Source organism: Amblyomma mixtum, chromosome 5 (genome assembly GCF_055824585.1).
Source record: "Amblyomma mixtum isolate Tamu chromosome 5, ASM5582458v1, whole genome shotgun sequence".
In the NCBI taxonomy this organism is placed as follows: domain Eukaryota; kingdom Metazoa; phylum Arthropoda; class Arachnida; order Ixodida; family Ixodidae; genus Amblyomma; species Amblyomma mixtum.
This window is the reverse complement of record NC_143016.1, coordinates 67,426,585-67,453,618: the sequence shown is the minus strand read 5'-3', so window position 1 is coordinate 67,453,618 and position 27,034 is coordinate 67,426,585. Positions and strand designations below refer to the sequence as shown.

General features: G+C 45.6%; 1 protein-coding gene across 1 annotated transcript in view; it reads left to right on the top strand.

Moving 5' to 3' along the window:
• Window positions 1–8,130: 8,130 nt before the first annotated feature.
• LOC149342500 (propionyl-CoA carboxylase beta chain, mitochondrial-like) overlaps window positions 8,131–27,034 on the top strand; it is a 35,890-nt gene continuing 16,986 nt past the window's right edge. Inside the window, exons 1-8 of the mRNA XM_089544886.1 lie at window positions 8,131–8,540; window positions 8,625–8,738; window positions 8,829–8,897; window positions 8,967–9,023; window positions 13,167–13,391; window positions 21,204–21,245; window positions 23,606–23,672; window positions 25,614–25,734. Coding sequence (XP_089401012.1) covers window positions 8,343–8,540; window positions 8,625–8,738; window positions 8,829–8,897; window positions 8,967–9,023; window positions 13,167–13,391; window positions 21,204–21,245; window positions 23,606–23,672; window positions 25,614–25,734 — 893 coding nt within the window. The 5' untranslated portion in view covers window positions 8,131–8,342. The remainder of the gene's footprint in view (window positions 8,541–8,624; window positions 8,739–8,828; window positions 8,898–8,966; window positions 9,024–13,166; window positions 13,392–21,203; window positions 21,246–23,605; window positions 23,673–25,613; window positions 25,735–27,034) is intronic.

Here is a 27,034-nt window from a genome sequence, read left to right as displayed (position 1 = left end):
GCCCACGTCGTTCCGCATGATATGAGTGTTTGGTATTGGTGTAGGTACTTACAGGCGATCCATGCGGGCATTATAGCCCTATTCGTTGAATAAACCGCACACACGTCCGCATCTGTCGCGGCGTTCCCACAACAACCGCTGTCAGCGTGAATCAGTTTCGTCGCATTTCAGGCGCACTCGTTCGATGCCCATACACTCCCAAGCCGACCTCTGTAAAAGAAAAAAAAAAGAACGAGAAAGCAAGTGGAAACGTTAAAAGACACTCGACGCAAGCCTCTCTGTCCTTCTACGATGCACACTCACCCGCAAAGCGTTCTCGGAACTACGCACGGCGACCCGCGCGTCAGGCGCGCAGCGATAGAGGGTGAAGAATGTTCCGAAAAAAATGCTTCCGCGCTAGTCTCTTTTCTTTCGCGATTTTCGGGGAAGAAACGGCCGCAGATGCTTAAATCTTGTCTCGTCGTCAATAGATGTCCGCCAGACCTCCTTCAGCGCGACTGGTGCCGTTGACAAATGGTGCATCGGTGCCCCCCGAGTGTGTGTATGCGGCAACGTTTTCGGTCGCGCAAACGCCCCTGCAGAAGAGATAAAGCGAACCAGGCAGCCACGTCGTCGGAGCGCGCGCGCATATAGTACTTCGCCCCGATTCTCGCGCCATTGTTCATACGCTGTTATGTACCGTCTCTCTCTCAGCTCTTGGTACTTGGGCAAAAGCAGGAACGCGCGCGCCCCGCGATGGAGCGGGCGCCCGCGTACGCGCATATATTGTTCGCTTTACTTACGCGTGGATTGAAATGCGCCGAAAGCTATTAGGTTATTTCGGAAAATTTGAGTCTATATGGCGAAAGTCGGTTCCGCGTGCCCCGCGAGTATATACTGTATGCGTGCGCAGTGTCTCGTGCGATCGAAGACATAGAAGAAAAAGGTAGGGGGGGGGGGGGGGGGGGGGAGAAATGGAGAGTAAAATAACTGATGGTACCATCCGTACGTTCCGTCCGTGAGCTTGCGATAGGCGGCCGCTGAGTTTTTATATATGCGCTGCTTGCTCTTCACATTATTGGTCCCGTGTTCTTTTACTTTCTTTCGTATAAACGTGCTATCTTCCTATCTCTCCCTTTCTCTCTCCTCTTTCTTTCTTTATATCCAGCCTTCCAAAATAAGCACTCAGTTTCGTTCTACTTGAGAGTTCTCAGCTAGCAAAAAAAAAAAAAAACTCAAGGAGAGAGAAGTCGAAAGTCTTGCAACATCTCTCCGAGAATACTGAATCAACTATATCCTTTTCGCACGAGTTGTGGATGTCTGGCAGCAACCTGGCAGCATTTGTGAACCTCGTTGTCCTTTTTATTCTGCTTCAGCCTCGCCTAGCTTCTCCGAGTCTAGCACAATAATGTTGACGTGCGTCTTCCTGTGATCTGTATGTGTGACACGGTGGAAGAGAAATAGGGGGCTCTTTTTCTCTTTCGTCACTGTTGTGGTCGTTAACTGTGGCTTCTCCCGAAGTAGCCGTACACTGCCAGTGAGTGAGTGAGTGAGTGAGTGAGTGAGTGAGTGAGTGAGTGAGTGAGTGAGTGAGTGAGTGAGTGAGTGAGTGAGTGAGTGAGTGAGTGAGTGAGTGAGTGAGTGAGTGAGTGAGTGAGTGAGTGAGTGAGTGAGTGAGTGAGTGAGTGAGTGAGTGAGTGAGTGAGTGAGTGAGTGAGTGAGTGAGTGAGTGAGTGAGTGAGTGAGTGAGTGAGTGAGTGAGTGAGTGAGTGAGTGAGTGAGTGAGTGAGTGAGTGAGTGAGTGAGTGAGTGAGTGAGTGAGTGAGTGAGTGAGTGAGTGAGTGAGTGAGTTCAGTAGTAGCTAACCAGTTAGCCAGACATAATCCACTGACTGGAAGACTAGTAGGTACTATTAACTAATAATCATGTCTGGCTAACTGGTTAGCTACTACTGAACTCACTCACTCACTCACTCACTCAAATATTAGCCGCCGCGGTGGCTCAGCGGTTATGGTGCTCGGCTGCTGTCCCGAAAGACGCGGGTTCGATGCCGTAGCGCTTGCTAGAATTTCTTTGGAGGAGAAATTCTAGAGGCCCGTGTACTGTGCGATGTCAGTGCACGTTAAAGAACCCCAGGTGGTCGAAATTTCCGGAGCCCTCCGCTACGGCGTCTCTCATAGCCTTAGTCGCTTTGGGACGTTAAACCCCATAAACCAAACCAAAGCAATTAAATATTAGCTAGTCAAGCTGTTATATCTCCAGCGTAGCTGTTCTAAGCGCGAATCAGCTCAACTGGATACTTTATGATGAATGAACGAGTTGATATTTCTACATTGCACCTAAGAGCCGCTGTAGGCGCAGCGAATTTCTTATGGTGGCGAGGAACCTGCACGCCTGGGTTTCCGCCTCTTCCTTCCTGACCTGAACGCAGTAATGAGAGTGCAAACGCGCAGGCGCTAAAAAAAACAACAAAAATGGCCAATTTACAATTTTCACTGACTACCTGTATAGCGAAACAGTCGGCCGTGAGCAATTGCAGTAGGATAGTCTCAAAATGGCGCGTCAAGTCAAAGTTGAGGGTTAAGGCACGTGTGCATTGAATTACTCGGGGCACTCAAAAAGCATTCCAAAGAACCCAAGCGTTCTGCGGAACTCAGTTTGAGAGCACCTGCTCTATACAACCTGCAGTAAGGATGACATGTAGGCTGGCTGCAGACGCAAGGAGCCCCCGGCAACAATACGATTCCCGCATCGATCCAACTGGGTCCCCGGTCTACCGATGGGTCCCCATCACAAGACCTCGCGCGGTTCCACACCATCACGGCCAGGCGGCACGCGTATACGAGCACATAGCTGGGCGCAAAGAAGGCCCAACGGGGAGAGCTCGGTGATTATGTTGACTCTGCCGTGTCATCTCCGTGCGCTCAACAGTCGCGACGTGAAGAGCGACGGCCGGCCCGCGCATCCCTGGGCCCTTCTCGCTGTGCCCGTCGTCGTCAAGCCCGCCGGCCAATGACGGCGACGTCGGCGTGGGGGAGGTCTTTAAGGCTCCTTAGCCGCACCGTTGTTTGCGCACCTTGCGCCAGACGGAGGAGCGCGGCGCAGTTAGGCACCGAGCGCTAAAACGCCTTGCATGTACCCGTCGTGATCTACGGGCCCTGATGGACGCGGCGAGAGTTTGCGCACGTGCGTATGCGTTGCCGCGTGTACACGTCCGTGCTCGAAGCCAGCTATCCTGCATGGTATATATGTAGGCGCCGAGAACGCCTATATGTGCCTGTCTTGTTTCTGTTGGGAGTATGGCGTTGGGCCGCTCGACTCCTCTTGTGGGCGTATAAAGGCGCGGTCCTGGAAAGAGGCGTCGTAAACAAGCCGTGGAAATATTTACCGCAGTAAAAGTGAATGCGTTCATATCATCATCCTACAGTGACTCGCTTCAGGACGAATACGTGAAACAAAGGTTCGTGGAATCGCATGTGAAGCGTAGCGGGTATAGTTAGAATCGGGATCATCTTTTAGTATATAGAACTTCAGTTCGGGTGGTTGCAGTGGCTCAACGGTTATGGTGCTCAGGTGCTGACCCGAAAGATGAGGGCTCTATCCCGGACCCGGCGGCCGCATTTCGATGGAGGCGAAATGTTAGAGGTACGTGTATTGTGCGACGTCAGTGCGCGCTAAAGAACTCCAGATGGCCGACATTTCCGGAGCCCTTCACTACGGCGTCACTCACAGCCTGAGTCGCTTTGGGACGTTAAACCCCCATAAACTTTAAAACCTAACATATTGAATTCAAAAATATTTTGTTTTGTTTTGGGGGTTTAACGTCCCAAAGCGACTCAGGCTATGAGGGACGCCGTAGAGAACGGCTCCGCAAATTTCGACCACCTGGGGTTCTTTAACTTGCACTGACATCGCACAGTACACGGGTCGCTAGAATTTCGTCTCCATCGAAATTCGACGGCCACGGCCGTGATCGAACCCGTGTCTTTCGGGTCAGCTGCCGAGCGCCATAACCACTGAGCCACCGCGGCGGCTTTGACTTCAAAAGGAAGTAAGCGTGAACAAGAAAGGCAAAACGTAGTGGAGGCGACGACAGCTAGCTCTAATGAAACGACTAGGACCATCTACCTTCTACAATTGAGCCCGGACATATCAAACCCAGATATTTCGAATTATTGGATATATCGAACCCGCAGATTATCCACTTCAAAATCCTGTGTAAAAGTATAGGGAAATTGCGCCGTATATCGAACTGCAATGCTCTCGGTAGTTCGATATATCAACCTGTGCGCCACGTCATTGCATGTGGCGCTTCTCTTAAGGCCGCTCACCACTTTCCACGCGCGGAGACTGGTCGGCTACGCTGCCTTGGGCGCCTGCTGGCAGCGCTACCGTTGTGAAACCCCGTGAAGAGGTGAACGTGGAGAACGCGTGACGGGGGGCCTTCGGCCCCTTGTGCTCCCTTTTCAGGCAACAACGCTGTCACGTGGTGAAGATAATCTAACTAAAGCCTAGCGCCGGCCCTCACGTTGCGTGTTCCGCTGCCAAGAGTACTGCGGAAATCAACTGTGCCTTAATTTTAATGAGAGACTTTTCTATCTGTAGTGTACCGGTAACACGATTAGACATCTGACGATATGCAGTGGCTAAATCGATACCACTGTCCGCAGCGGCTTCGATGCGAAGCAAGTTAGACCTAACGCCTAGCGAGTGGTTTGCTGCTAACACGCCAGAGGGCGGCACGTCGCTGCAAGATACGCTTGACTAGCGTGGGTGTTGTGTATTCTCGCTTCTAGGTTATAAATAAGCTTACCGTGTACCATTTTTAATATATAGAATTATCGATATATTCAACTAATTTGCGATCCCTATCGAGTTCGACTTCCTTATAATGCTCTCCATTTGCAATTTAAAATATCTCAAGCGCATTTAAAATGTGTTAGCAAATAAGCCGATAAAGAACTCAGTACCGCCAAATAGAATATATGCCAAATATGGCACTCCTGAACCAATGATGGATTCAAAACTGCAAAAATCAGTCTACATGGCAAAAGTAGCCCGCCCATTCTACACGCTTTAGTACTAAATTACAAGGATTACAAACACTTTTTTCTTAGCTCCTAATGCCGACCCTGAAAAGTTCCTCGCAATACCCCGTGTATAGTCAAGTGCGCGCGCTTAAAAAGCCTGATTATACCGATGTGGATAAGCGTGCGCAGAAACATATGTCACGTCATCCGGACAAGGTGAGAAAAGTATGGAAGTTTCCTTGCGCTAAACTTATCGCGTATTCAGTAGGTGATTCGGATCATAGCCCTTAAACCACGAAGGAGCACAAAATACTTCACAGTGCCAGGAAACCAAATCGAGGACTGGAACACGACTCGCTCTAGGTTCTGCGGAGCAAGACGAGGCGATCATTCGCGGAGCAAGTTGTTACTTATTCGCGCTAGGAGCCCAGGATCCGAATCTAAATCGCCCTTTGAAAGACGCTTTTCATGTCGCGGAGCAAGAAAACGAGCAAAGGATCGTCTATTGAAATAGGCCCTTTGAAGGCCTATATTACAAGGATGTGGTGCATTATGGGAAAGCTCAGATATCATCTTCAGTATGCTCAAAAAATGATCCATGGAATCATTTCTGGTACTGGCTCTCCATAGGCTCTGTGCTCGAAAATGCCGCTCCACGGAACTATTGCTTATTCACTGCTATCGCAGTCTCAAAGTTGCGCCTCATCGCCCAGTCGTACTTTCATGAAATAACTATCTAGTTTGATGAACAAGGCGATCGAAAGCTCGGTTACCCACCATCTTCAATCACCCTTAGGAGACGGGCTGCCTTTACGGAGCTTGAAACACTAACGTATTATATCTGTCCTCGATCTTGGCATATCGTTTATGAACATGAGGACATAACGTTACACAGCACTAAAGTTGCATTAGGAAGCTTGTGGAGTATATGATTAAGCTAGAATTTTAGGAGACAGAGTGTTTACCCTCCGCTAATGTCATGCTAACCAAGAGGCATCAGCAGTACAGACAGTGCCACCGCACTTCAAAATTGCGTCGAACGCACCGGAGCATTGTGGGCCATAACGATTTCCGTGCTTTTTGAAGTCAAAAAGGTGTTTTACAACGTTATGTGCGAAGCCCTTCGGTCAGCATTAAGTCCACAGGTTATTATTTGTCACGTGTACAAATTGGCTAAATGAATACCTTCACGACAAAACGAACTACGCGCCAACGAAGGACGATGAAAAACACCGGATCTCGTATCATGTGTAGTTCTTCAAGTTGGAGTGCTAAGGCAACGTTTTTTTAATATCGGCCTCATTTCACATTTCTTCTGTGAGAAGAAATTTATCTGGGGGTTATAGAGGTGACAGGAGCGTGCGCATGCCACACTGCAGAGAGCAATCGGCTCAGCAGAGTCGTTCATGAGCAGAGAATGCCTCGTGATGTCACTGGAAAGTTGCTGTAGTATTGCTTTGGGATAGTTGGTGTAACGTAGTAAAGGGTATGCAGTGAAAGATCAACAAGAAACAAGAAGAGACACGAGACGAGCAAATTCACTAGTCTGATGGCTACTGGAAACTAACCTCCTCACTGGAGTACCTAGCTGGCGTCGTACCAATTAAAAGTCGTGAGTGTCCTGGTGCTCCCTTCCCAAAATGTTTTGAGCGCCTAGTCTGTCGCTATCTAATAAGCTCCTCGGCGAACCTCAGTGGATTGTTTGATTGCATTAGCAGCCAGATAATCGTCGTATCCGGGGTTGACACACTAACCGAGGTCAACACATAAAGTTCGTTACATCCGAGGTCTAGACACGAAAATTCGTTATATCCGAGGTAGCACACAAAAGTTTGTTATATCCGATGTTAACACACCAGATTTCGTTACATCCGAGGTTAACACGAAAGTTAGTTACATCCGAGGACGCATACGTACTTAAGTTCGCTATATAACTAAAGTTCGTTATATACGAGTTAGAAGTAGAATACTAGGGTTCGTTATATCCGAAGTAGTGTACTAAGCTCGTATAGGTAGTATACTATAGACCGTGGCGGTCGAATTTCGATGGAGGCGAAATTCTAGAGGACCGTGTGCTGTGCGGTGTCAGTGCACGTTAAAGAAACCCATGTGGTCGAGATTTTCGGAGCCCTTCACTACGGCGTCTCTCATAGCCTGAGTCGCTTTGGGACGTTAAACCTCCATAAACCAAAACAAACCAAACCAAACCAAACCAAAAATTGCAGAAACCTCGGAGAAATTTCTTAGCTTAGCAAATGTTATTGCCAGCTTTATTAATATTGGCTATTTCAATGGTGTATCGAAGTTTCGACGATGCACTATCGAATATCTGTACCAGAAATTAATTTTGGTTCGGTACCTTGAATCGGCATCAGAAATACACATTTTAAGGGTATCGAAAGTATCGGTATCGAAGATACTTTTTCAAGTATCGTGCCCAGCCCTGCTCGTACCAGACAGTATTTCACGTATTTCACATAATACTTGTTTCAAGTCTTTAGCCAGCATGATGAAAATTTGTGGGCGCGAACAAACAAAAGACAGCGAAGAAACCCCAGGACAAAGCGCCTTCTTCGCTGTCTTTTAATTGTTCGAGCCCACAAATTTTCATCATGAACAACCTACAACTAGCCCAGCTTTCCATTCTGTTTAGCCAGCATGTTTAATTAAGATTTTCTTTTTTCCAATCTTTTCTTACCGGAGCTGACAAAAACTGGATTTGAGGAAGGAAAATGACGCAGTAGCTGACTGGCATATATCTGCGGACACCCGCAGCCCCCGATTATTTTATGCTGCACGAAACGCTGAATCGTATGGCACTATCCGGAACGTTCTGCGGCAAACGGTAGGCATGATAAGACTTTTCCGATGCGCGCGGTGCGCATAACTACAACTACTGTTACTACGACGCCTACGACGTTTCGACCGAACGAACTAAAATGCCACCCGATGCTCTGTACCAATGCGATCTCCCGGCATCAACGCAACGTGGGACGTTCGTAACGAACATGGCGCACGCAACGTTGGTGAACAAATGCATTGTTGACCATATTCTGACCATAAGCTGAGATCTGACTTACGACTGTGGCTCAAGTATGGCTACGACTGTGGCTAGGCTCAGTGGTTCGGAGAGGAGGAGGAAAGGAGGGAATTTTTTCGTTTGCATTTTTACTGCAGGCTCATTGCTTGCGGCCGGTTGTAGCTGACGTGAACGTAATTGGGTTCTTCACATTGGAAATCGGACAGATGTGTTGTGCGTGACCGAGAGCTCCGTTTAGAAAAAAGAAAACTTCGACGTATGTACGCAGGCAGCGTCTGTGACAGCAGCTCGCCATGTCTGCCACTTTAGTTTGTGCAACAGCGCGTCGTGTTCTACCCAAGTGCTTCGCGGGCCGCTTTCCCGTACCCGGGCTGTCACTGCGGTACTGCTCGGTAGCGAACACGCTGCGCGTCAAGAAGGAAATCGAGGAAAAGCGCAAAGCAGCTTTGCTCGGCGGTGGTGAGAAACGCATAGCCAAACAGCATGAAAAGGTCTGTGCCCTTAGGCTGTACGCGTACGTTGCAGTTTTCTCGGGACGTGACGCTGATGCTTATGTTTCATCCTTTGCCACGCAGGGAAAGTTGTCGGCCAGGGAGCGCATATCAATCTTGCTTGACCCTGGAACTTTTGTTGAGTATGACATGTTCATGGAGCACACGTGCAGTGATTTCGGAATGCAGAAAGAAAAGGTAGGCGGCCCGCGATCAACTATGATCGGCCGATCACTTGTGTTGCGCAACCGTGAACTACGTTGAAAACTGATCTGTTTTATTTTACAGTACTCTGGTGACAGTGTTGTGACCGGACACGGTGAAATTCACGGCCGTCAAGTGTTTGTGTTCAGCCAGGTGTGTATGCGTTACTTATACGAAGTGTAACGTCGTTTAATTTAACACATTTCATTGTCTATTCAACAGGACTTCACAGTTTTCGGAGGAAGTCTTTCCAGTGTCCATGCTAAGAAGATATGCAAGGTAAGCTACATACACATGTGAGAAAATGATAATAATAATACTTTAATTGCATCCCTGATGGGTGGCAAAAAGGCAGTGCTGCTCATGCCATAGAGGCTTGCTGACTGACACCTAGCCTACCATGGATAATGTGACAAAACAAGGAAAGAGGAAGGAAAGGGAGGCTAAATAGATAGTGATAGGGTAGATATCCACTCTGCGCATAAATCGGTGCAACTCTTGTATAGCCTTTGTGATAACAGAGACATCACAGTCTTCAGGAGGAAATGTCCAGGAAACTGGTAAGCAAATGCCGCCACACGGAAACAGCATGGGGTAACCAAGAAAACTTGTGGCAACCGGTGCGGGCCATAGGGGCACCACATTGTCAGTCTAGTGGCGGGATTATAGGCCGTCAGTCGGGAGTTTGCTGACCATAGGCAGTAAGGCAGCACTAAAGATGTGCTCTAGCTGCTTGCACCCAAGAGAAGAGGATTTATCATGTTTGGTAGTGCATCCATATTAGGATATCAATTCCAATTCCATGCTGCATACTGGCGAGGTTAGCTTACTTGTGTAGTGTAAAGTACTGTGAAGAAACACCTATTACAACTCATAAGACATATATATGCTTGAAAGCCGTAGTGGTGGCTCAGTGGCTATGACGCTCGGCTGCTGACTTGAAAGGCCCAGGTTCGATCCCGGCTGCGGCACTCGAATTTTCACGGAGGTAAAATTCTAGAGGCCTGTATGCAATGTCAGTGCATGTTAAAGCACCCCAGGCGGTCGAAATTTCCGGAGCCCTTCACTACAGCGTCCCTCATAACCCAAGTTGTTTTGGAACATTAAACCCCCATTAACCAAACATATGCTTGAAAGGCTCACCTAACTACAGTAAAGTGCCTTTGCTGATGTTATTAATAGGGAGAGTGTTGTGCTAGCGGTGTGAGGCCTTTTGTTCTGTGCTGCTGTGGAGGTACAATGGGGCACTTTTCTTTGTCAGTACAGCAATTTGACAGATGGACTCACTGCAGTGGCTGAGTGTCCTTGGTATTCTGCTATTGATCTTAATGTGACAGGTTGATACCATCTATGACAGCCATATTTCAGTGGAGACGAAATACAAAACATGCGTGTGTTACGCGATGTCAGCGCAAATGAAAAAACCCCAGGTGGTCCATAATTAATCGGGAACCCTCCACTGTGATGGCCCTTAATGATTGACAGGATAAAAAGTTGACATCGCAGCCACGTGGCGGCCAACTCAAAAGAGCTTTAACACTTGCAGTGTGCCGAAGATATTTTTTTCCAGGAAGCATGGCATGTCAAATATATTGTCGCATCTAGTGACATGAACGCACTGCATCTAGATCACAGCACGCTTCAGGATAATAAATTGTCCTTGCATGCGCAGCACCTCTATACAACTTCATGTCTTCTTTCTGCCAAAGCAGTTGCACTCATTACAGCTATATCATTTGAGCACCACCTTGAATGATTTGTGAGCGCTTACGTGTACAGGTAGCTTCAGTACGAAAGGCTTGTTTGCACTCCTTTTTATAACTTTCTTTCCCTTTTTCATTATGCCTAATGGCAAACAGCTCGAATAATAAAAAAAAAAAGTCAACAGTTAATTTACACATAGGAACAAATTCTATTATTTTTTACTTGTTACCGGCACATCATCTTTGTTCTAAAAATTATTGGTGAATGGAAAATAAAAAGACTATATGGAAGGACTGGAAAAAGGGAGTTAGAAGGCAGGTCGTGCTAACCTGTACTGTGTATTTATTCCGCGCTCTTGCCTTCCACCTGTACTCTGAACAGCTGCAGTTCACGATAAAGGACAAAGGCAATGCTATGAAATTCTATGCTGTGGGCATGCCAAGTGTTTTGGACATGCTGAATTGAAAGTGAGTCACTGCTCAGCGTTAGGGTTGAAATGTTGTGACAAAGAGAGTGACGTAATCATGTGTATAGAGAATTATCTGTCACTGCAATAAACAAGTTGGCAGCTGTTGCCTGCCCTCTCTCGCTCATTCCTATCTCGTTGTCCTCTCATGACATTCCAGCCCTCATCATAAACTGACTAGCCTTCTAAAGAGTGCTCTTGTGATCATTATTGGTGTTGGTGGCTACAGCAAAAGCCTGCTTGCTGCGGATGCAAACATACAAAGAGCATAGTCACACCTAAGTGTGTCCAGTGCTCTGAAACCACTGCCACTGAGCACGAAGTGATTGGCGTTGCCACTGGAAAAGCATTGTATGATCGGCACCGGTGAAGTCATGGAGCGCTGTGTGTTGGACTGGTTACCATCACTTGGGAGTGTGCATGAGTGTACAGTGGTTTTATTTCTTTATGGCAGGGGTCAATGCACTGGGATGCAGTTCAGCCACAGCTCACTTGCTCTCTTTATTTTGTCTGCATCTGTACGTATGAAAACCTTTCTGATCTGCAAAGGGAGCTTCAAAACAGCATTCCTGCTTGCTTCTACTGTATACTGGCTAGCTTTGCTCAAGGTCTGTTAAAAGTTGTGTTGATATTGCACAACTTTTTTATTAACTTATTGACACTCCAAGGTCGCTATTTTGATTATTGCATGGTGGGAAAGCAAAGTGCACTCAAGCAATGGCAAAAGTACTTTGTCAAGCTCACAGCATTGCCTCCGCTTTGAGTCAGTTGTGTTGCTTGGAGTAAGGAAAATGACACTGTTAATCTGCTGTGTTGAATGAAAGACATCTCACAACAACGGTGTCCCTTAAGCCATCAAAAGATACAGGTGTTGCTGACGCGTCTCAAGATGAAGAAGAATTATTGCTTTAAGTTTGTTTCATTTCTTTTTATTTTTGGTTTGAGTACTTCTTGTACTTTTGCCCCTTCTGAACATGATGTTTCTCATTACCGTGAGTTAAGCCTGCAGTCTTGCTATAATTCTTAAATTCCATAGTGCACTCATCAGCTTTTACCTTAACAACTTTGGTTGAAAACCTGGTGCACGACTGCTCTCTCTTCTTGTTTTTCATTTATTATTCGGTTTTATGCACAGCTTAACAAACACTGTTACAAATCTTTTGATGAATGGTCTTAAGTGAAAAAGTTCTTCAAACACGACATGCCTTCGCACAGCCCACTATTTGTTTGCGAGCAATTGAATGTCAGTAGGCATGAAGTGACACATCACTGTAGTTCTGTAGTCAGCTGGTTGCATAAATGCCATTCATAGACTGGCCAGAGGGTTCACAAATCTGAAAGTGTGCAAGTCAGAAAAATCTAGAACACCCACACACTGAAGTAATTAAACTCTGTGTGAACATCTCATTCTCCTTTGTGCATAGCAATGCAAAGGCCAGGACAAGGTGTCTTTGCTTCTGTGGCTTGTAGAGCAGTGCCTGAGTAACCTCCAAACCAGCATATCTATTCTTGAGCACACTTGGTTACATAAAGAGTTGTGAAAAACACAGGTTCTATTTAACTTTCAAAAAGTGCACTTGGGGGTGACATTATGCAACCCAGTGCTGAGCAGTGACCCATTCTGTGCTTGGCACTGGCTAATTTAAATTTGGTGCATTGTCATTAGCCTGTGAAGCCCATGTCTTGCTAAAAGTAGATTAAGGACAACTCGATCAAGTTTTTGCTTATTTAGCTATCGATGGAATGGCCTTTAATGGCTGTGTTGACATTTCTTCAGCAGCAAAAGGTGCATTCAGTGCTGAGAAAATTAGGTTTAAAACTTTTTCTCTGCCACTCAATTCAAACTCTCGATGTCTGTATTAAAAAGGACACTGCGATTACCATTTGGAAGTAAACAGTGCTACCTCATAGGTAGTTGGCAAAAAGTACATGTAATTGCAGCTTGCTTTTTAAAGACTGCCAGTGTTGGTGGCACCTGTATATTTAATTTTTTGAACATTTCTAGCTTACAAAAGCTTCCAATTTCAGTGATAGCCACCTCTTTGTCATTAGAGCAGAGTGATGCATCGATACATGCCAACTCCAATTTGTCCTCAGTGACCAACGAAGGGTATGAATTTCATGTTCCATTTCCTATGGATGCTGTATTCAGTGATGATATTTTTCCTTGTCGGTGTTGGTCCGGGCTTGCTGTTGTCTGTGATTGTTATGCCTTAGCCAATTGCTCATAGACATCGCTGACCCATTTCTAGATCATGGACCAAGCCATGCTCGTGGGTGCTCCTGTGATTGGGCTCAACGACTCGGGCGGTGCAAGGATCCAGGAAGGCGTGGAGTCTCTGGCTGGCTATGCAGACATCTTCCAGCGTAACGTTCTCTCCTCTGGTGTTGTTCCACAAATCTCGGTGATCATGGGCCCCTGTGCTGGTGGCGCTGTCTACTCTCCTGCCATCACCGACTTCATTTTCATGGTCAAGGTATGCACACATCTGAACTGATTATGCATTCTTGTTCTGATTTGTTCTCATGCATTTGCCTTGTTGGCAGTGTCACAAGGAGGCAGCAGAACTACTCTATATTCTCGTGTAAAAGCCATCCCCGTGTATTGGCTGACTCCTTGTAAGGTCTGTACCCCCCCCCCCCCCCCCCCCCAACTTGTGACTTGTGACGCCTGCCAGTAAAGTGTTTTATCAGCTTGTTTTTCTCTGATTCGCAGCAGTTGTTGGGTGCGCATTGCGTCATGCAAGCTTTTGAAGGATTAAGTACGTTAAGGCAGAGACTTGGGTAAGTTGGTACATCTTTCTTAAGAAGGAAAAACAATGCAGAAGCACAGGACGATGAAGAACACGATGGCACAACATGTTGAGCCAGCGAGCTCGTTGTGCCGTCATGTTCTTCCTTGTCCCGTATTTCTGCGCTGTTTTTCCTTCTTAAGTAAGTTTGAAGGATTCCCTGGGCCCATGCAAATTGGTTATAAAAATGATTTTCACCGCTTAAAATGGGGACACGTATTTGGGGCTCCGCTTAGTTGAAAAACTTTGAGAAAATGCCGATCCCATGCACGGGCCACCCCCGTCAAAATCGCGGCCCTTACACAAGTGTACATTTTCATTTTCATTTTCATTTATTGGTTTTGTTTGCCCAGTACAGAGACTGCAAACAAGGGAGAGCAAGCTAAAGGCGCCTAGTAGCGCCTGACAGAGGCCTGCCCTCCCAATGTAAAAAAAAAAACAAAACAAAGTGGCACTTGGCAATGGTACAAAGTTTCCATAAGTAACAGAAACTAGAAAAGCAGCGGATATATTGACAACGAAACAGAGATCAAGCATGCATAGAGCTAAGCACAACAAACTAAGATCAAAACATAACAAAGACAAAAACTGATTAGGTAGAAACACACCACAACTAGCTATAACAAAAATATTCATGAACAGTTTTCCTAAACCTGACCTCGGACATATTTTGTAGCGACAATTCTGTTAAATATGGATAGGTGTTTAATGTATGAGGAATTATGTGAGTTAGTTTTTGGAACCCATAGTTTGTACGGGATTTTGATGCATGGTATTGAGGGTGCCTAAGACTGTATGCTGTTTGGGCAATTAAATATGTGCTCTCGAAAGTCTGCCAGTTTCCTTTCATAAGGTTTCTGATATAAACAGCAAGCTTCTTGTGGTAAGCCGCCGTGATGGTTAGCAGTCTATGGTTGAGGAAGGAAGGACCTGTGCTCTCACTGTAATGTAAATTATCAATCGCTCGTACAGCTCTTTTTTGTAAAGTAAGTACTTTTACAAGATTGGTTGAGGTAGTCGTTCCCCAGATCAACAAACAATATTGTACATGCGAAAAGACTAGAGAGAAATAAATTTGTAGTTTGAATTTTCGAGGCAGTATTGTGCGAAATTTATTTAGGATACCAACAGAGCGAGCCATTTTAGTGCAAACGTAGTTTACATGATCTGTCCAGAGTAAATGTTCTTCAAAAATGACTCCAAGGAACATTGTAGAGCTGACACGAGTTATAGGAGCTTGTTCGAAGTGAATTTGGAAGTTGTTCGGAACTTCCTTATTTTTGGCTCTAAACAGTATGTACTTTGTTTTCCTGACATTAAGTTCTAACCTATTTGATTTTAACCAAACAGACAATTGGGATAACCAACTATTGGAGGCTGCTTGCAAAATATTACTATCTTGCCCTGAAAAAAATACGTTAGTATCGTCTGCATAGATTATAATGTTGTCTGCTGGATGAAGGTTGACGATATCATTAATATATAATAAGAACAACGTTGGTCCTAGAACGGAGCCCTGTGGCACACCAGACACAATCTGACCGATCCCAGATGAAATACCGTTAATGATAGTTGTTTGAGATCGGTTGTCAAGGTAGCTAGCAAATAAGGTTAAAGGAACGCCGCGTATTCCATAACACTGCATTTTTTCAAGCAATATCTTATGGTTAACCGAGTCAAACGCTTTCCTCATATCAAGGAATATGCCAACTGTTAGCAGTTTATTTTCTATGTTTTCAATGAGCTTTTCTTTGATTTCCAGTAAGGCGGCCTCAGTTGTTTTGTTTTTTTGAAATCCGTACTGTTGCTTGGAGATGACATGGTTTTTGTCGAGATATTGAGAAAGACGTGTGTTGATTGCAAGTTCTGCAATCTTAGAAAAAACTGAAAGAATGGAGATCGGCCGATAATTATTTAAATCATTAATGTCACCCCCTTTGTGAATGGCAGTGACACGAGCTATTTTCAACTGATGTGGAAATGTGCCTGTCGTGAACATTAGGTTAACTATATGTGCTAATGGTATCGCAATGACATCTGCTACTTTCTTGATCGGGACTGGAGCTATGCCATCGACACCTGGAGCACTATTACTGCGTAAGGAGTGAATAATGGTAATTATTTCTGAGTCAGTGCATGGTAACAAAAACATGGAATTACTTTGTTTACTGGTTATATAGACTGAGGCATCTTGATGTGGACCATCAGTTGATTTTGGCGGAAAAACAGATAAGAAATGCCCATTAAATTCATTTGCTAGTTCAGCGCCATCATAGTTCGCGCCATGAATGTGGAGTGAGACGGGTGCATTGGTTCTGTTTTTACCTAGAAGATCGTTAAGTGTATTCCATGTTCCCTTCGAGCCATCAGACATGGAGAACTTTCTCGCGTAATAATCACTTCTTGCTTTTTTAATGTCAGCGCCTAACTTATTGCGGAACGTTTGAATTGACGGAGAATGTCAGTGTCTTTTGTTCTCACAAAACGAGAAAAAAGTCTGTTCTTTTCCTGTGTGCGGTCATATAGTTGTTTTGAAATCCACGGCTTTCTTGATTTTCTATGAGTTCTGCGCGTTGCTTGCGGAAATGCAGTATTGTAGTGTTCTTGAATAGTAGATATAAAATTTGTGTACGATTGGCATGCATCCTCCTGTCTTAAAATATTACTCCAATCTGTGCTAGCACAAAGACGTCGAAACTCTGATAAGCTGTTTTCATCAATTCTTCTAAATGTGGAAGATTCCGGTTTACTCCTGTGTTGTTTTGGTTGGCTCGGAACTATACAGAATATAGGCATATGGTCACTAATGCTTAATGTCAAAATGCCAGCCGGGACATCACTAGTGCAAATATTCGTAAAGCACACATCAATAAGCGTTTCAGAGTTGTCAGTAACTCTTGTTGGTGAGGAAATTAAGTTCACAAATCCATAGCTGTTGTACAAATCTAGCAAATTTCTCGTAACGGACGTTTGACCCAGAATATCAACATTTATATCACCAAGAAAAACCACTTCATAATTATTAAGAGAGACATATTCCAAAGTTTTTTCAACAAAGTTGCAAAACGCAGATACCGAACCTGAAGGCGGTCTGTATATACCTATAACAACAATTTTTCCGCAGCACAAAGACAAAGCTTCTACATCTTCATTCATTTCACAGCATTCAGGTAAACAGTGATAGCCGATTTCATTCCTCAAATAAATTGATAAGCCCCCTCCTCTTTTGTGTTGTCGCGCCAAAGATACGCATTTATAATTATCAATGTTAGGAGCATCATTATCATTACTAAACCAAGTTTCAGAAAATACTAATACATCCCACTTTAACCTCAAAGTTGACAGCAACACAACCATTTCATCTATTTTGTTTTGCAGGCTTCGTGCGTTTAAATGAAAAAAACTGAGAGAATTGTTGAGAGACTTTCCAGAATTCAGCATGTACTTATTGAAAGAATCAATATCAAAATAGGTCATGATAGGTTTCTTTTTTACCACAGAAGATCAGCGCGCGTGAAAACCTAAGGCTACCGAATGTTTACCAAGTCGTCTTCGCAAGCAATGCAGATTGCATTCTCTCCGGTTCTGTTCCTGACAAATATTTTGCCACCTCTCTGCCAGGTATACTGGTAGCCACACTGCTTTGCCTTTGAACGTGCCAGCCACAAGAGTCGCCTGTTGAAGGCTGTCAGGTTGTCAAAAAGGCGTATGTCTGATTGCTTAGCTTTCAGATCCTTTACTTTTGCTAGCCATTGATCTTTTGTTTTCCGGCTGACAAAGCGGATCAGCACAGGAGGCGTTTTGTCCTCATTTTTCCTGTGAGGAAGTCTGTGCACACCTTCAATTTCACTCTCAGTGACCGGTTCAAGGCTCAAAGACAATGCAAGGTCGTTCACAACAGCCAACACGTTTTCGTTCTCAGTGTATTTCAGACCATGTATCTCAAGATTCTGGCGTCGTCCATACTGTTCAAGGTCATTTATTTGCCTTTTCAATCGACCCACCTCAGCCTCAGATCCCACCGATTCTACGACTTCAAGACGTTTGTTCAGATTTTGTATTTCCGTATCGTGTCGTTTTTGCATTTCTAGAAGCTCGTCATACTTGGCTGACATCATCTGCACTGACTGTTCAAGACTTTCTATAACTTCTTTCAAGCTACTTAGAGCGTCGACTTTCTCTTTCATCTGCAAGAGAACAGTTAACTTGGCGTTGATTTGCGATAGTTCAGCATTGTGCTCACATGCCTGTTCATTTTTCGACTTTTCATTCGACTTTCCCCCTCTGGTTCTGGCAAGTATGCAAGTCGGACACTTCCATGTGGTCTTGGAGGCTTTCCCCTTTGTACTTTTTACATAACCTCCAGAACAGTTTCCATTGTGGTAACTGCAACTACATTCGTCACAAGTGATACACTCGTCGCCATCATCAAGTATCTCTTTACATGCAATACAAATAGTATTCTCCGGCATTGCTCGGGACTACAACAGAGGATAAAGTGCAATAGGCAACGAAGTAAGGTGACACTCGCACTACAGTATCATGGCAGCGGCAGCAGCAGCAAAGACGAAAACTATAGGTAGCCTTAACAGTGATAAGTATAAATGCCCACCAACCTGTAAAATAGACGAACTCGGTCACGGAATGTCTGTACGCCGCCGCTACCACTGCCAAAGTGACTGCAGTGCACTGGAAAACGAACGCCCCCCTGATGAAGCCGATAAGCAGCAGACGAAGCTCAATTCAGTGAAGACAGATGGCAGCAGGGGAGAATCCGGCCAGGACTTGAAATACGATTGCTCTGAACGCTTGGAACAGCGATGTAGCCGATGAGTAGGCTCCGCGGTCGTTTCCAAAGCTCGGGCAGCGCTCCTGTAAAATAGACGAACTCGGTCACGGAATGTCTGTACGCCGCCGCTACCACTGCCAAAGTGACTGCAGTGCACTGGAAAACGAACGCCCCCCTGATGAAGCCGATAAGCAGCAGACGAAGCTCAATTCAGTGAAGACAGATGGCAGCAGGGGAGAATCCGGCCAGGACTTGAAATACGATTGCTCTGAACGCTTGGAACAGCGATGTAGCCGATGAGTAGGCTCCGCGGTCGTTTCCAAAGCTCGGGCAGCGCTCCTGTAAAATAGACGAACTCGGTCACGGAATGTCTGTACGCCGCCGCTACCACTGCCAAAGTGACTGCAGTGCACTGGAAAACGAACGCCCCCCTGATGAAGCCGATAAGCAGCAGACGAAGCTCAATTCAGTGAAGACAGATGGCAGCAGGGGAGAATCCGGCCAGGACTTGAAATACGATTGCTCTGAACGCTTGGAACAGCGATGTAGCCGATGAGTAGGCTCCGCGGTCGTTTCCAAAGCTCGGGCAGCGCTCCTGTAAAATAGACGAACTCGGTCACGGAATGTCTGTACGCCGCCGCTACCACTGCCAAAGTGACTGCAGTGCACTGGAAAACGAACGCCCCCCTGATGAAGCCGATAAGCAGCAGACGAAGCTCAATTCAGTGAAGACAGATGGCAGCAGGGGAGAATCCGGCCAGGACTTGAAATACGATTGCTCTGAACGCTTGGAACAGCGATGTAGCCGATGAGTAGGCTCCGCGGTCGTTTCCAAAGCTCGGGCAGCGCTCCTGTAAAATAGACGAACTCGGTCACGGAATGTCTGTACGCCGCCGCTACCACTGCCAAAGTGACTGCAGTGCACTGGAAAACGAACGCCCCCCTGATGAAGCCGATAAGCAGCAGACGAAGCTCAATTCAGTGAAGACAGATGGCAGCAGGGGAGAATCCGGCCAGGACTTGAAATACGATTGCTCTGAACGCTTGGAACAGCGATGTAGCCGATGAGTAGGCTCCGCGGTCGTTTCCAAAGCTCGGGCAGCGCTCCTGTAAAATAGACGAACTCGGTCACGGAATGTCTGTACGCCGCCGCTACCACTGCCAAAGTGACTGCAGTGCACTGGAAAACGAACGCCCCCCTGATGAAGCCGATAAGCAGCAGACGAAGCTCAATTCAGTGAAGACAGATGGCAGCAGGGGAGAATCCGGCCAGGACTTGAAATACGATTGCTCTGAACGCTTGGAACAGCGATGTAGCCGATGAGTAGGCTCCGCGGTCGTTTCCAAAGCTCGGGCAGCGCTCCTGTAAAATAGACGAACTCGGTCACGGAATGTCTGTACGCCGCCGCTACCACTGCCAAAGTGGTCATGGTGGTCAGTAAATGCTGACAGGCAGGTTTTTTAGGCTTAGGTGCTAAATAGCATTCAGCTTTATATTTCAGAAACTTGCACACTCTTTCAGCAGCATGTAATGAAATGTATAGTCCACTCGCCCCTCATTTTTTTTTGCCTAAAATATGATCTCTCTTGAAGTCGTGTAAGGGCACATGTATAGTTGAGCCCACTTTCAATGAACTTGACTAGTGCATATGACATTCATTGCATCCAAAGTTCGTAGTAAGTGGACTTCCTTTAATTGCAAGCAAAAATACAAAGTCAGGCAAAACTATGGTCATATCTTTTGAAAAAGTCCATTGTGCACGCCTATTTCTTCAAAGCTCACCTATCACAGCAGTTTCAGAGCTCTCTAGTGCGGTCAAGTGGTCCTCAACAAGGTCCTTGCTGGTGACAGGCTCCTTTAGGGACACGGTATTACTAATCGCGATTGAAGCATTTATGCAAACTGGTGGCAGCTAACCTCCTCATCTCTGATTGTCGGCAAAGTTGTAAAGATGCAGCGATGAAGCTAGCGCAGCACTTGTGTGCACAGAACATTCGGTACTGTCTGCTATCTGCACGCTGCCTACATGCAGCAGTGCTACAGGTGGTGGAGAGTTGATTTTGGCTGTTGATTTTGACTGGCTGGGCCAGCAAGGTACACCAAGTGACTCATATTCAAACTTCTCAGATTGCTCTGCCATTGGTTGATCACTGACTGTGTGCAGTGTTTCAGTTCAACACTGCCCCCGTCTTGAACCCAGCATGCTTCTCCTTCCACTTCAGGCACTTAACCCTGCCTGGCACACATGCATGCACCAATTGACCTTTGTAGTTCATCTGGCATGTGCTTGGCTGTTGCCTCTTCATTCACCCTAACCGAGTGGCCATCCACGTTGTTTGTTTTGTCTGAGACATGGTGCCAGAGCCCTAATGATACAAAATTTGAGTGTTGCACCACCCTCATTCGTATTAAGCAAGCATTCGTTATAACTGGGGCCATTATAGTCAGGCTTCGCTGTACCTGTTTTCATGCTGAGTTTTACAGTTTTTGAATTTCATTGTCATATGATTTTGCCAAAAGTTATCATTTGTCCTGTTGTTGGCTTTTTCTTTTCTCTTTTATTACTGCATGAAAGAGTGCTTTGTTTCACGTAAATTGCTGAGTTTTAACTTCTTTAGTATTTATTAGCCACAATACAGATATTGTTTAATGAATGTTCACTTGTCAAAAATTTGTTTGTTTATACCTTTTTTGCTTTTTCCTACAGGACACCTCCTACCTCTTCATAACTGGCCCAGATGTTGTAAAGGTATGTATCTGTTCACTTGTGTTCACATCCAATTAGTGGCGCTGCAAGTGTAAGAGAGTCTCTAGCAGTTGCACATTCCTGATGCCTTATGAGTACATGCTAGTTGGGTGTCGTGACGCTCTTCAAGATTGCCCATTGCAGAACTATAGCAGTGCTTGTCTGCTTAAAGTTATGCCTTCTGGGCATCACTTCTTGACTGCAACTGTAGTCAAACCTCTCTATAACGAAGAGGTTTATAAAAAAAAAACAGTGTATATATGACAAAGGAATAGCTGTTCCCAGTCAAAGTTTCCTTGGAAGCCTATTTATTTCCATCTAATTCAGGCGCCATACTTCTCACACCAGGTGCTCGGCTGCTGACCCAAAAGACGCGGGTTCGATCCCGGCCGCGGCGGCAGAATTTCTTTGGAGGAGAAATTCTAGAGGCCCGTGTACTGTGCGATGTCAGTGCACGTTAAAGAACCCCAGGTGGTCGAAATTTCCGGAGCCCTCCACTACGGCATCTCTCATAGCCTTAGTCGCTTTGGGACGTTAAACCCCATAAACCAAACCAAACCAAACCAGTTAATTTGAATGGCTTCCCGAAAGGAGGCCATGTCCAGGTGCTACTGGAATGAAAAGTGATTGTCAAAACAGACCAACTCAAACCTGAATTGCTCTGACCTCCATATGCACAATGGCAGGCGCGATAAAAAAACATACGGCCCTATCACCAAAAATACTCTGATTGCGTAGTTTCAGTTCCGTTTTCCTGAGCTTCATGCGACCCCGCGTCGCCAGCGGCTGTAAGCGGCACGTTAGCCTGTCAACCAAGCTCAGCTGTGTGCCATTTAGGGCGCTAATTGGCGCGTTTCCCTTGGTTTCACTGTTCGTTCTGGAAGTTCTCTCGCACACGACACAGCAGTTTGGGAGGGTGCTCCACCACTACCACCTCAGAGACCCTTTTCATTTTGGAGCTGTTCTGCTTCAACGCTCCCGACTGTGTGTGTGCAATGAAGTGTTGATGGAAATGTGAAAATCAGCCGCTGTCGCGTTGTTCTCATCTTAAAAGCAGGCAGCAATTGAGCTGTCATTCATGAAATAAATTTACTGTGGTGCAAGTGCTTTTTGTCATTTTTTCAAGGTCATCAATAATTCACTCTCTTTACGGTCTCTCAAAGTTCGAGTTAATGAGCTTTTGCTGTGTATAGAACTGCAAACGAATCTCAGCGGCCATTTCGCGTTGAGTGTACAGATTTGTTGTGGTGCTCAATATTCCGTACCCATTCAATGCAACAAATTACCATGCATAAACCCACAGTTGAGCGCCACAAAAAACATGCGGAAAGCTTTTTGTACTTCAAGCAGGGCTGATGGGGGAGCATTTTTCTGGACAATTCTTAGGTGCTAGCATTGGTGTGATGAAACTTTGATGCCAGTGTGCTGGTCTTCACCGAAAACCATGTATGCTGCCGACCAAATGATGTCACATGGCATGGAGTGCATGGCCTGGTGTGCCTTGACAGAGTTGCCAAGTCACTGCAGCTACTACATCGTTTTCCAACTTGCTCCACACAGACCACTGCGGGTGTGCCTTGCTTCTGAGTTTAGCTTCCGTTTTTGCGTCGTGGTTGTATGGTGTTAACCATTTGGTAGTGTGTTTTATGCGCTTAACGGTGTTGTAGTGCTGGTTCCTCAGGGCCAGCATGAGTGATAGCACTGGAAGACAAAAGCGTAGGATGATTTCTGTTGACCAGACGGTGGCCGTGATCAAGGCAGCTGTAGCTGTAGATCTGACGTACCTATTCTTCTCAAGACACCGCTGTCAATCTAGACATTGTGGCCAGTTTTATTGTGTGTTATCCAGGGAAGCCATCCAGAATGGATCCCGATGATGAAGTCACCTCTCTGCCAAATGTTCATTGTTAGAGCGGCCTGTATCGGTCTCTCTGCCTAGAAAACAGAGCTAAATATTCCAATCAGGTCTCTTCCTGTTCGCTATGACACTAGGTACTTATTGAGACCCATTTTCTTGGCTCTAAAGTCAGTACTGGCCATGGTAAAAGCGAGCTTGTGAAGGCAACTCCATTGCCATAATCCATTTTGGATGGCTTCCCAAGGTGACGCATGATCGCACTGGCTACAAATGGCACGAGCTCACATTAACAGTAGACTAAAAGCTAGCTATGTTGACCTTGTCACACGGTGGTAGCTGAGCCAACTGGCATACAACAGTTGCATACGAGGTCACCTCTGGCTATAATGAAGCCATCTTTGGCTAGGGGGATTTCTTTCTTTACTTTTTGCAGGCTTTCTTGCCGTTGCTGGTTCTTGAAAAGATATCTTTTACACGTGGTCGCATTTTGCATGTCTTTTTGCAGGCTGTCACGAATGAAGACGTCTCTCAAGAGGAACTTGGTGGGGCCAAGACACACACAGTCACATCCGGTAATTAGCATTCATTGACTAACAATTTCCTTGTCATAGATAAAAGTGTATGAAATGTGGTTTTGCTGAAAAAAAAAAATTTACTTGTTTGTTGTGTCTCAACACAGTCACTATTATTTCCAGCAAATGGAGCCTGCGTGTGTCCTTGTGATTCAAGCCTTTTCATTGAGTTGCTTGAACATAGTGAAATGATTTTTTCCCCCAAATCTGCATCCAGTAAGCTTTTTTTTCATGACTGTACTAACAAGGTGCATGCACTTGGTAGCTTTGTACGAGCATCAGCAGTTTTGTTCAGCATCATTGTCACAGTGTCACTGCATTCGAACCTCGTTGTAGCGAACAGATAAACTGTAAAACAGTTCTATTTAGCCGCCGCGGTGGCTCAGCGGTTATGGTGCTCGGCTGCTGACCCGAAAGACGCGGGGTCGATCCCGGCCGCGGCGGCTGGAATTTCTTTGGAGGAGAAATTCTAGAGGCCCGTGTACTGTGCGATGTCAGTGCACGTTAAAGAACCCCAGGTGGTCGAAATTTCCGGAGCCCTCCACTACGGCGTCTCTCATAGCCTTAGTCGCTTTGGGACGTTAAACCCCATAAACCAAACCAAACCAGTTCTATTTAGCCAAAATTTGTAGTATAAAATTTCTTCAAAAATTGCACGCAACGGTGTTGTTAGTTATTGAAGTGACAGCAACTCGGGTGATCCTTACTAGAGGAAAAGGGAGAAGTTTTCGAAAGGTTTAGCGCTGTTTCGAAGACGCTTGTGGTGATTCCAGAGGTGCGAAAAACCGGGTGCCAGTTAGGCAGTCTACCTGCCATGGTGACAGTCCAAGTGACGACTAGGGTAGTTTTCGTTCATTAAAGCTGTGTCGAGTGGTGAAATGGTTCACCAGAGCTAAATTTTCACCAATTTCATAGCACTGATATGAACGCGAGATGGTTACTGCAAGTCCACAACTTGCTACAGCTGTTCATGCTGCTGCCTCTGGGGCGCTGTCAGCAGGTGCGAAAGACATGAACGCGTGCGAAGCACCTGGCTATTGACCCTCCATGCTGCTGTATTTACCGTAGCACTGTTGATGAGTGTAAGAACACTAGTACAGGATAAAAGTGTGAACCTTGGCATAAACGCTAACCGCACCACCACCAGTCACTTGTGCTGTGTGGAGAAGTCTGCCGCCTACCATCCGAGTTGGCACCATTAGGCACTGGGGAGTTCGATATATTCATTTAATGGCCATCCATGCTTGATATATGAAGTAAAAACTACAAACTGCACGTGTTTGTCAAAAGTAGTTTGGAAAATTTTGACATAGTCAATAATTCGTAATATCCATGTTCATTTTATTGAGGTTCAACTGTTTGCATTTATGTGAATTACGATGAACCTTATGACTGCAGAGTTCACGACATGGTTTGGTTAGTGCTCCTTGCGTTTTGTTTGAAGGACTTTTTTGCCGTAATTCATATATGCTGCCTCATTTCAATTTTTTGTTTTGAAGAGTAGCATGTATGGGGATATGCAAGCCGAGGCAGAAAACGCTTTGAGTTGCCAAGCAGACAGCATCCTATGGAACCACTCACTGTCAGTCAGTGCACATGAAAAAAACCCCGAGTGAACTAAATGAATCTGGAGCCCTCCTCTACGGCATTCCTCATTGCCCATGTGCAGCTCCGGGACGTTAGACCGTACAAACAAACATACCAACCAGTGCTTCTTGTTTTGCTTACTTGTGTGTTCCTGACTAAACATAAAAGCTCGTGAAAATGTACACCAGCTTGATTAAGCATCTTTCTGGTTCTTGAATGAAGGGAGGCCCAAAAACCAGCTTATTTCCTCCCTCTCTCAACAGCTTAATGCAGCACTGTTACTTATCTGGTGGGACAGTTTACTAGTGTGTGATGCTGTAGTGTGTGACAAATTTGCCCCTTGTTCCTATTCAGGTGTTGCTCACAAGGCATTTGAGAACGATGTGGAGGCCATGATGGAGTTGCGTCGTTTCTATGACTTCATCCCAATGAACAACAAGAGTGGGCCACCTGTACGAAAGTGCTTTGATCCGTGGTGAGTGGCATTTGAAGGGACATAATAAATTGCCTTGGGGCTGCGCTGTCTATCAGAAAGTTGCCTTCTAACAGTCTAACAGCTTGCAAGCCTAGTACTGAAGCTCGCTGTAGCTGTCCTGAGGAACAGAAAGAAAAAAAAAAATCTCATTATATCTATGTAAGTACAGTACTTACTGATTGCGATGGACTGCCTGTTCTATTCACTTTCGTTAATTTGAAACGTGGTTAATTGGAACTGCGTTTCCATCCCCCGTGAGGTTTGAAATAATGAGCTTTAGTGTTTTTTTTGGGGGTGGGGGGGGGGGGGGGGCTCCGAAACCTTGATTTTTTCTTTAAAAATTTTTGTGCACTAGTCATGCCAACTATTTGAAACAGAGCTGCCAGTATCTTAGTGCCATCCTCATGGCTGTTTGTCAACTTGCTGCTCAACCTGCTGTCTCATACCTCGTGACTTTCCCAGCAGCGAATCATAGGCGTGATAGACCTTCGAGCTTCATTAGTGTATCTTTTTTGTTTGTTTGTTTGTTTTTTGTTTTGTTTCCTTTTCAATACCGCCAATAAGATGCAAGGCACATTCATCATTTGTAGTAAAAAAAAAATAAAATCTACAAACTCGGTATTGCTACTTACTGATGTCCAAAATACAGCAGGGATTGGAAGCTGGGGCTGCCTTGAAGGTATAAGGGGTTTCCAGGATATTCCTACCAAGCATCACCTTTTTATTGCTGAATCTTCTCTTCCATGTGTGTGTATGTGCCTGCTTGTCTGCCCGAAGAAAATAAAGTGGGCCCAAGATTGCTTACTGTGCCCTTTCGGCCCTGGCGGTGTCAATTGACACCACCACACAAGTATTATGCTCACGCCTCAGTAACAGAAGAAAATACTATTAATTGTTAATACAATAGTTCCTTAGGGATCCCTGCTGCTATCGACATCGCTGTTCACGCCCTTCCATTGAGCTGTGCCTTCTAAGGAAGAAGAAGATGCAGTATGGGAGGCATGGAGTGAAGAAGCCGAGGTGTAGCAAATTTGTGCATTTTTATCTCACTAACCATTCGTTCTTCGGCGCTCAGATTTTTATATGTTGTGTGAAACGCCTATCCAAGCTCACATCCCCATCGTAAATATTATTGAATGCGTAGACGCTACGTTTGAACACATTTTTGACATGTGCGATTTTGACACCATCAGGGCTCAACGGTTGCCAGCGGTGGCCATTGAGTGATGATAGGTCATCTTTGTAGAATAGAATCTGCTAGTATTTTAGCAGATGCACCTATACTAACGGCCTTTTTGGA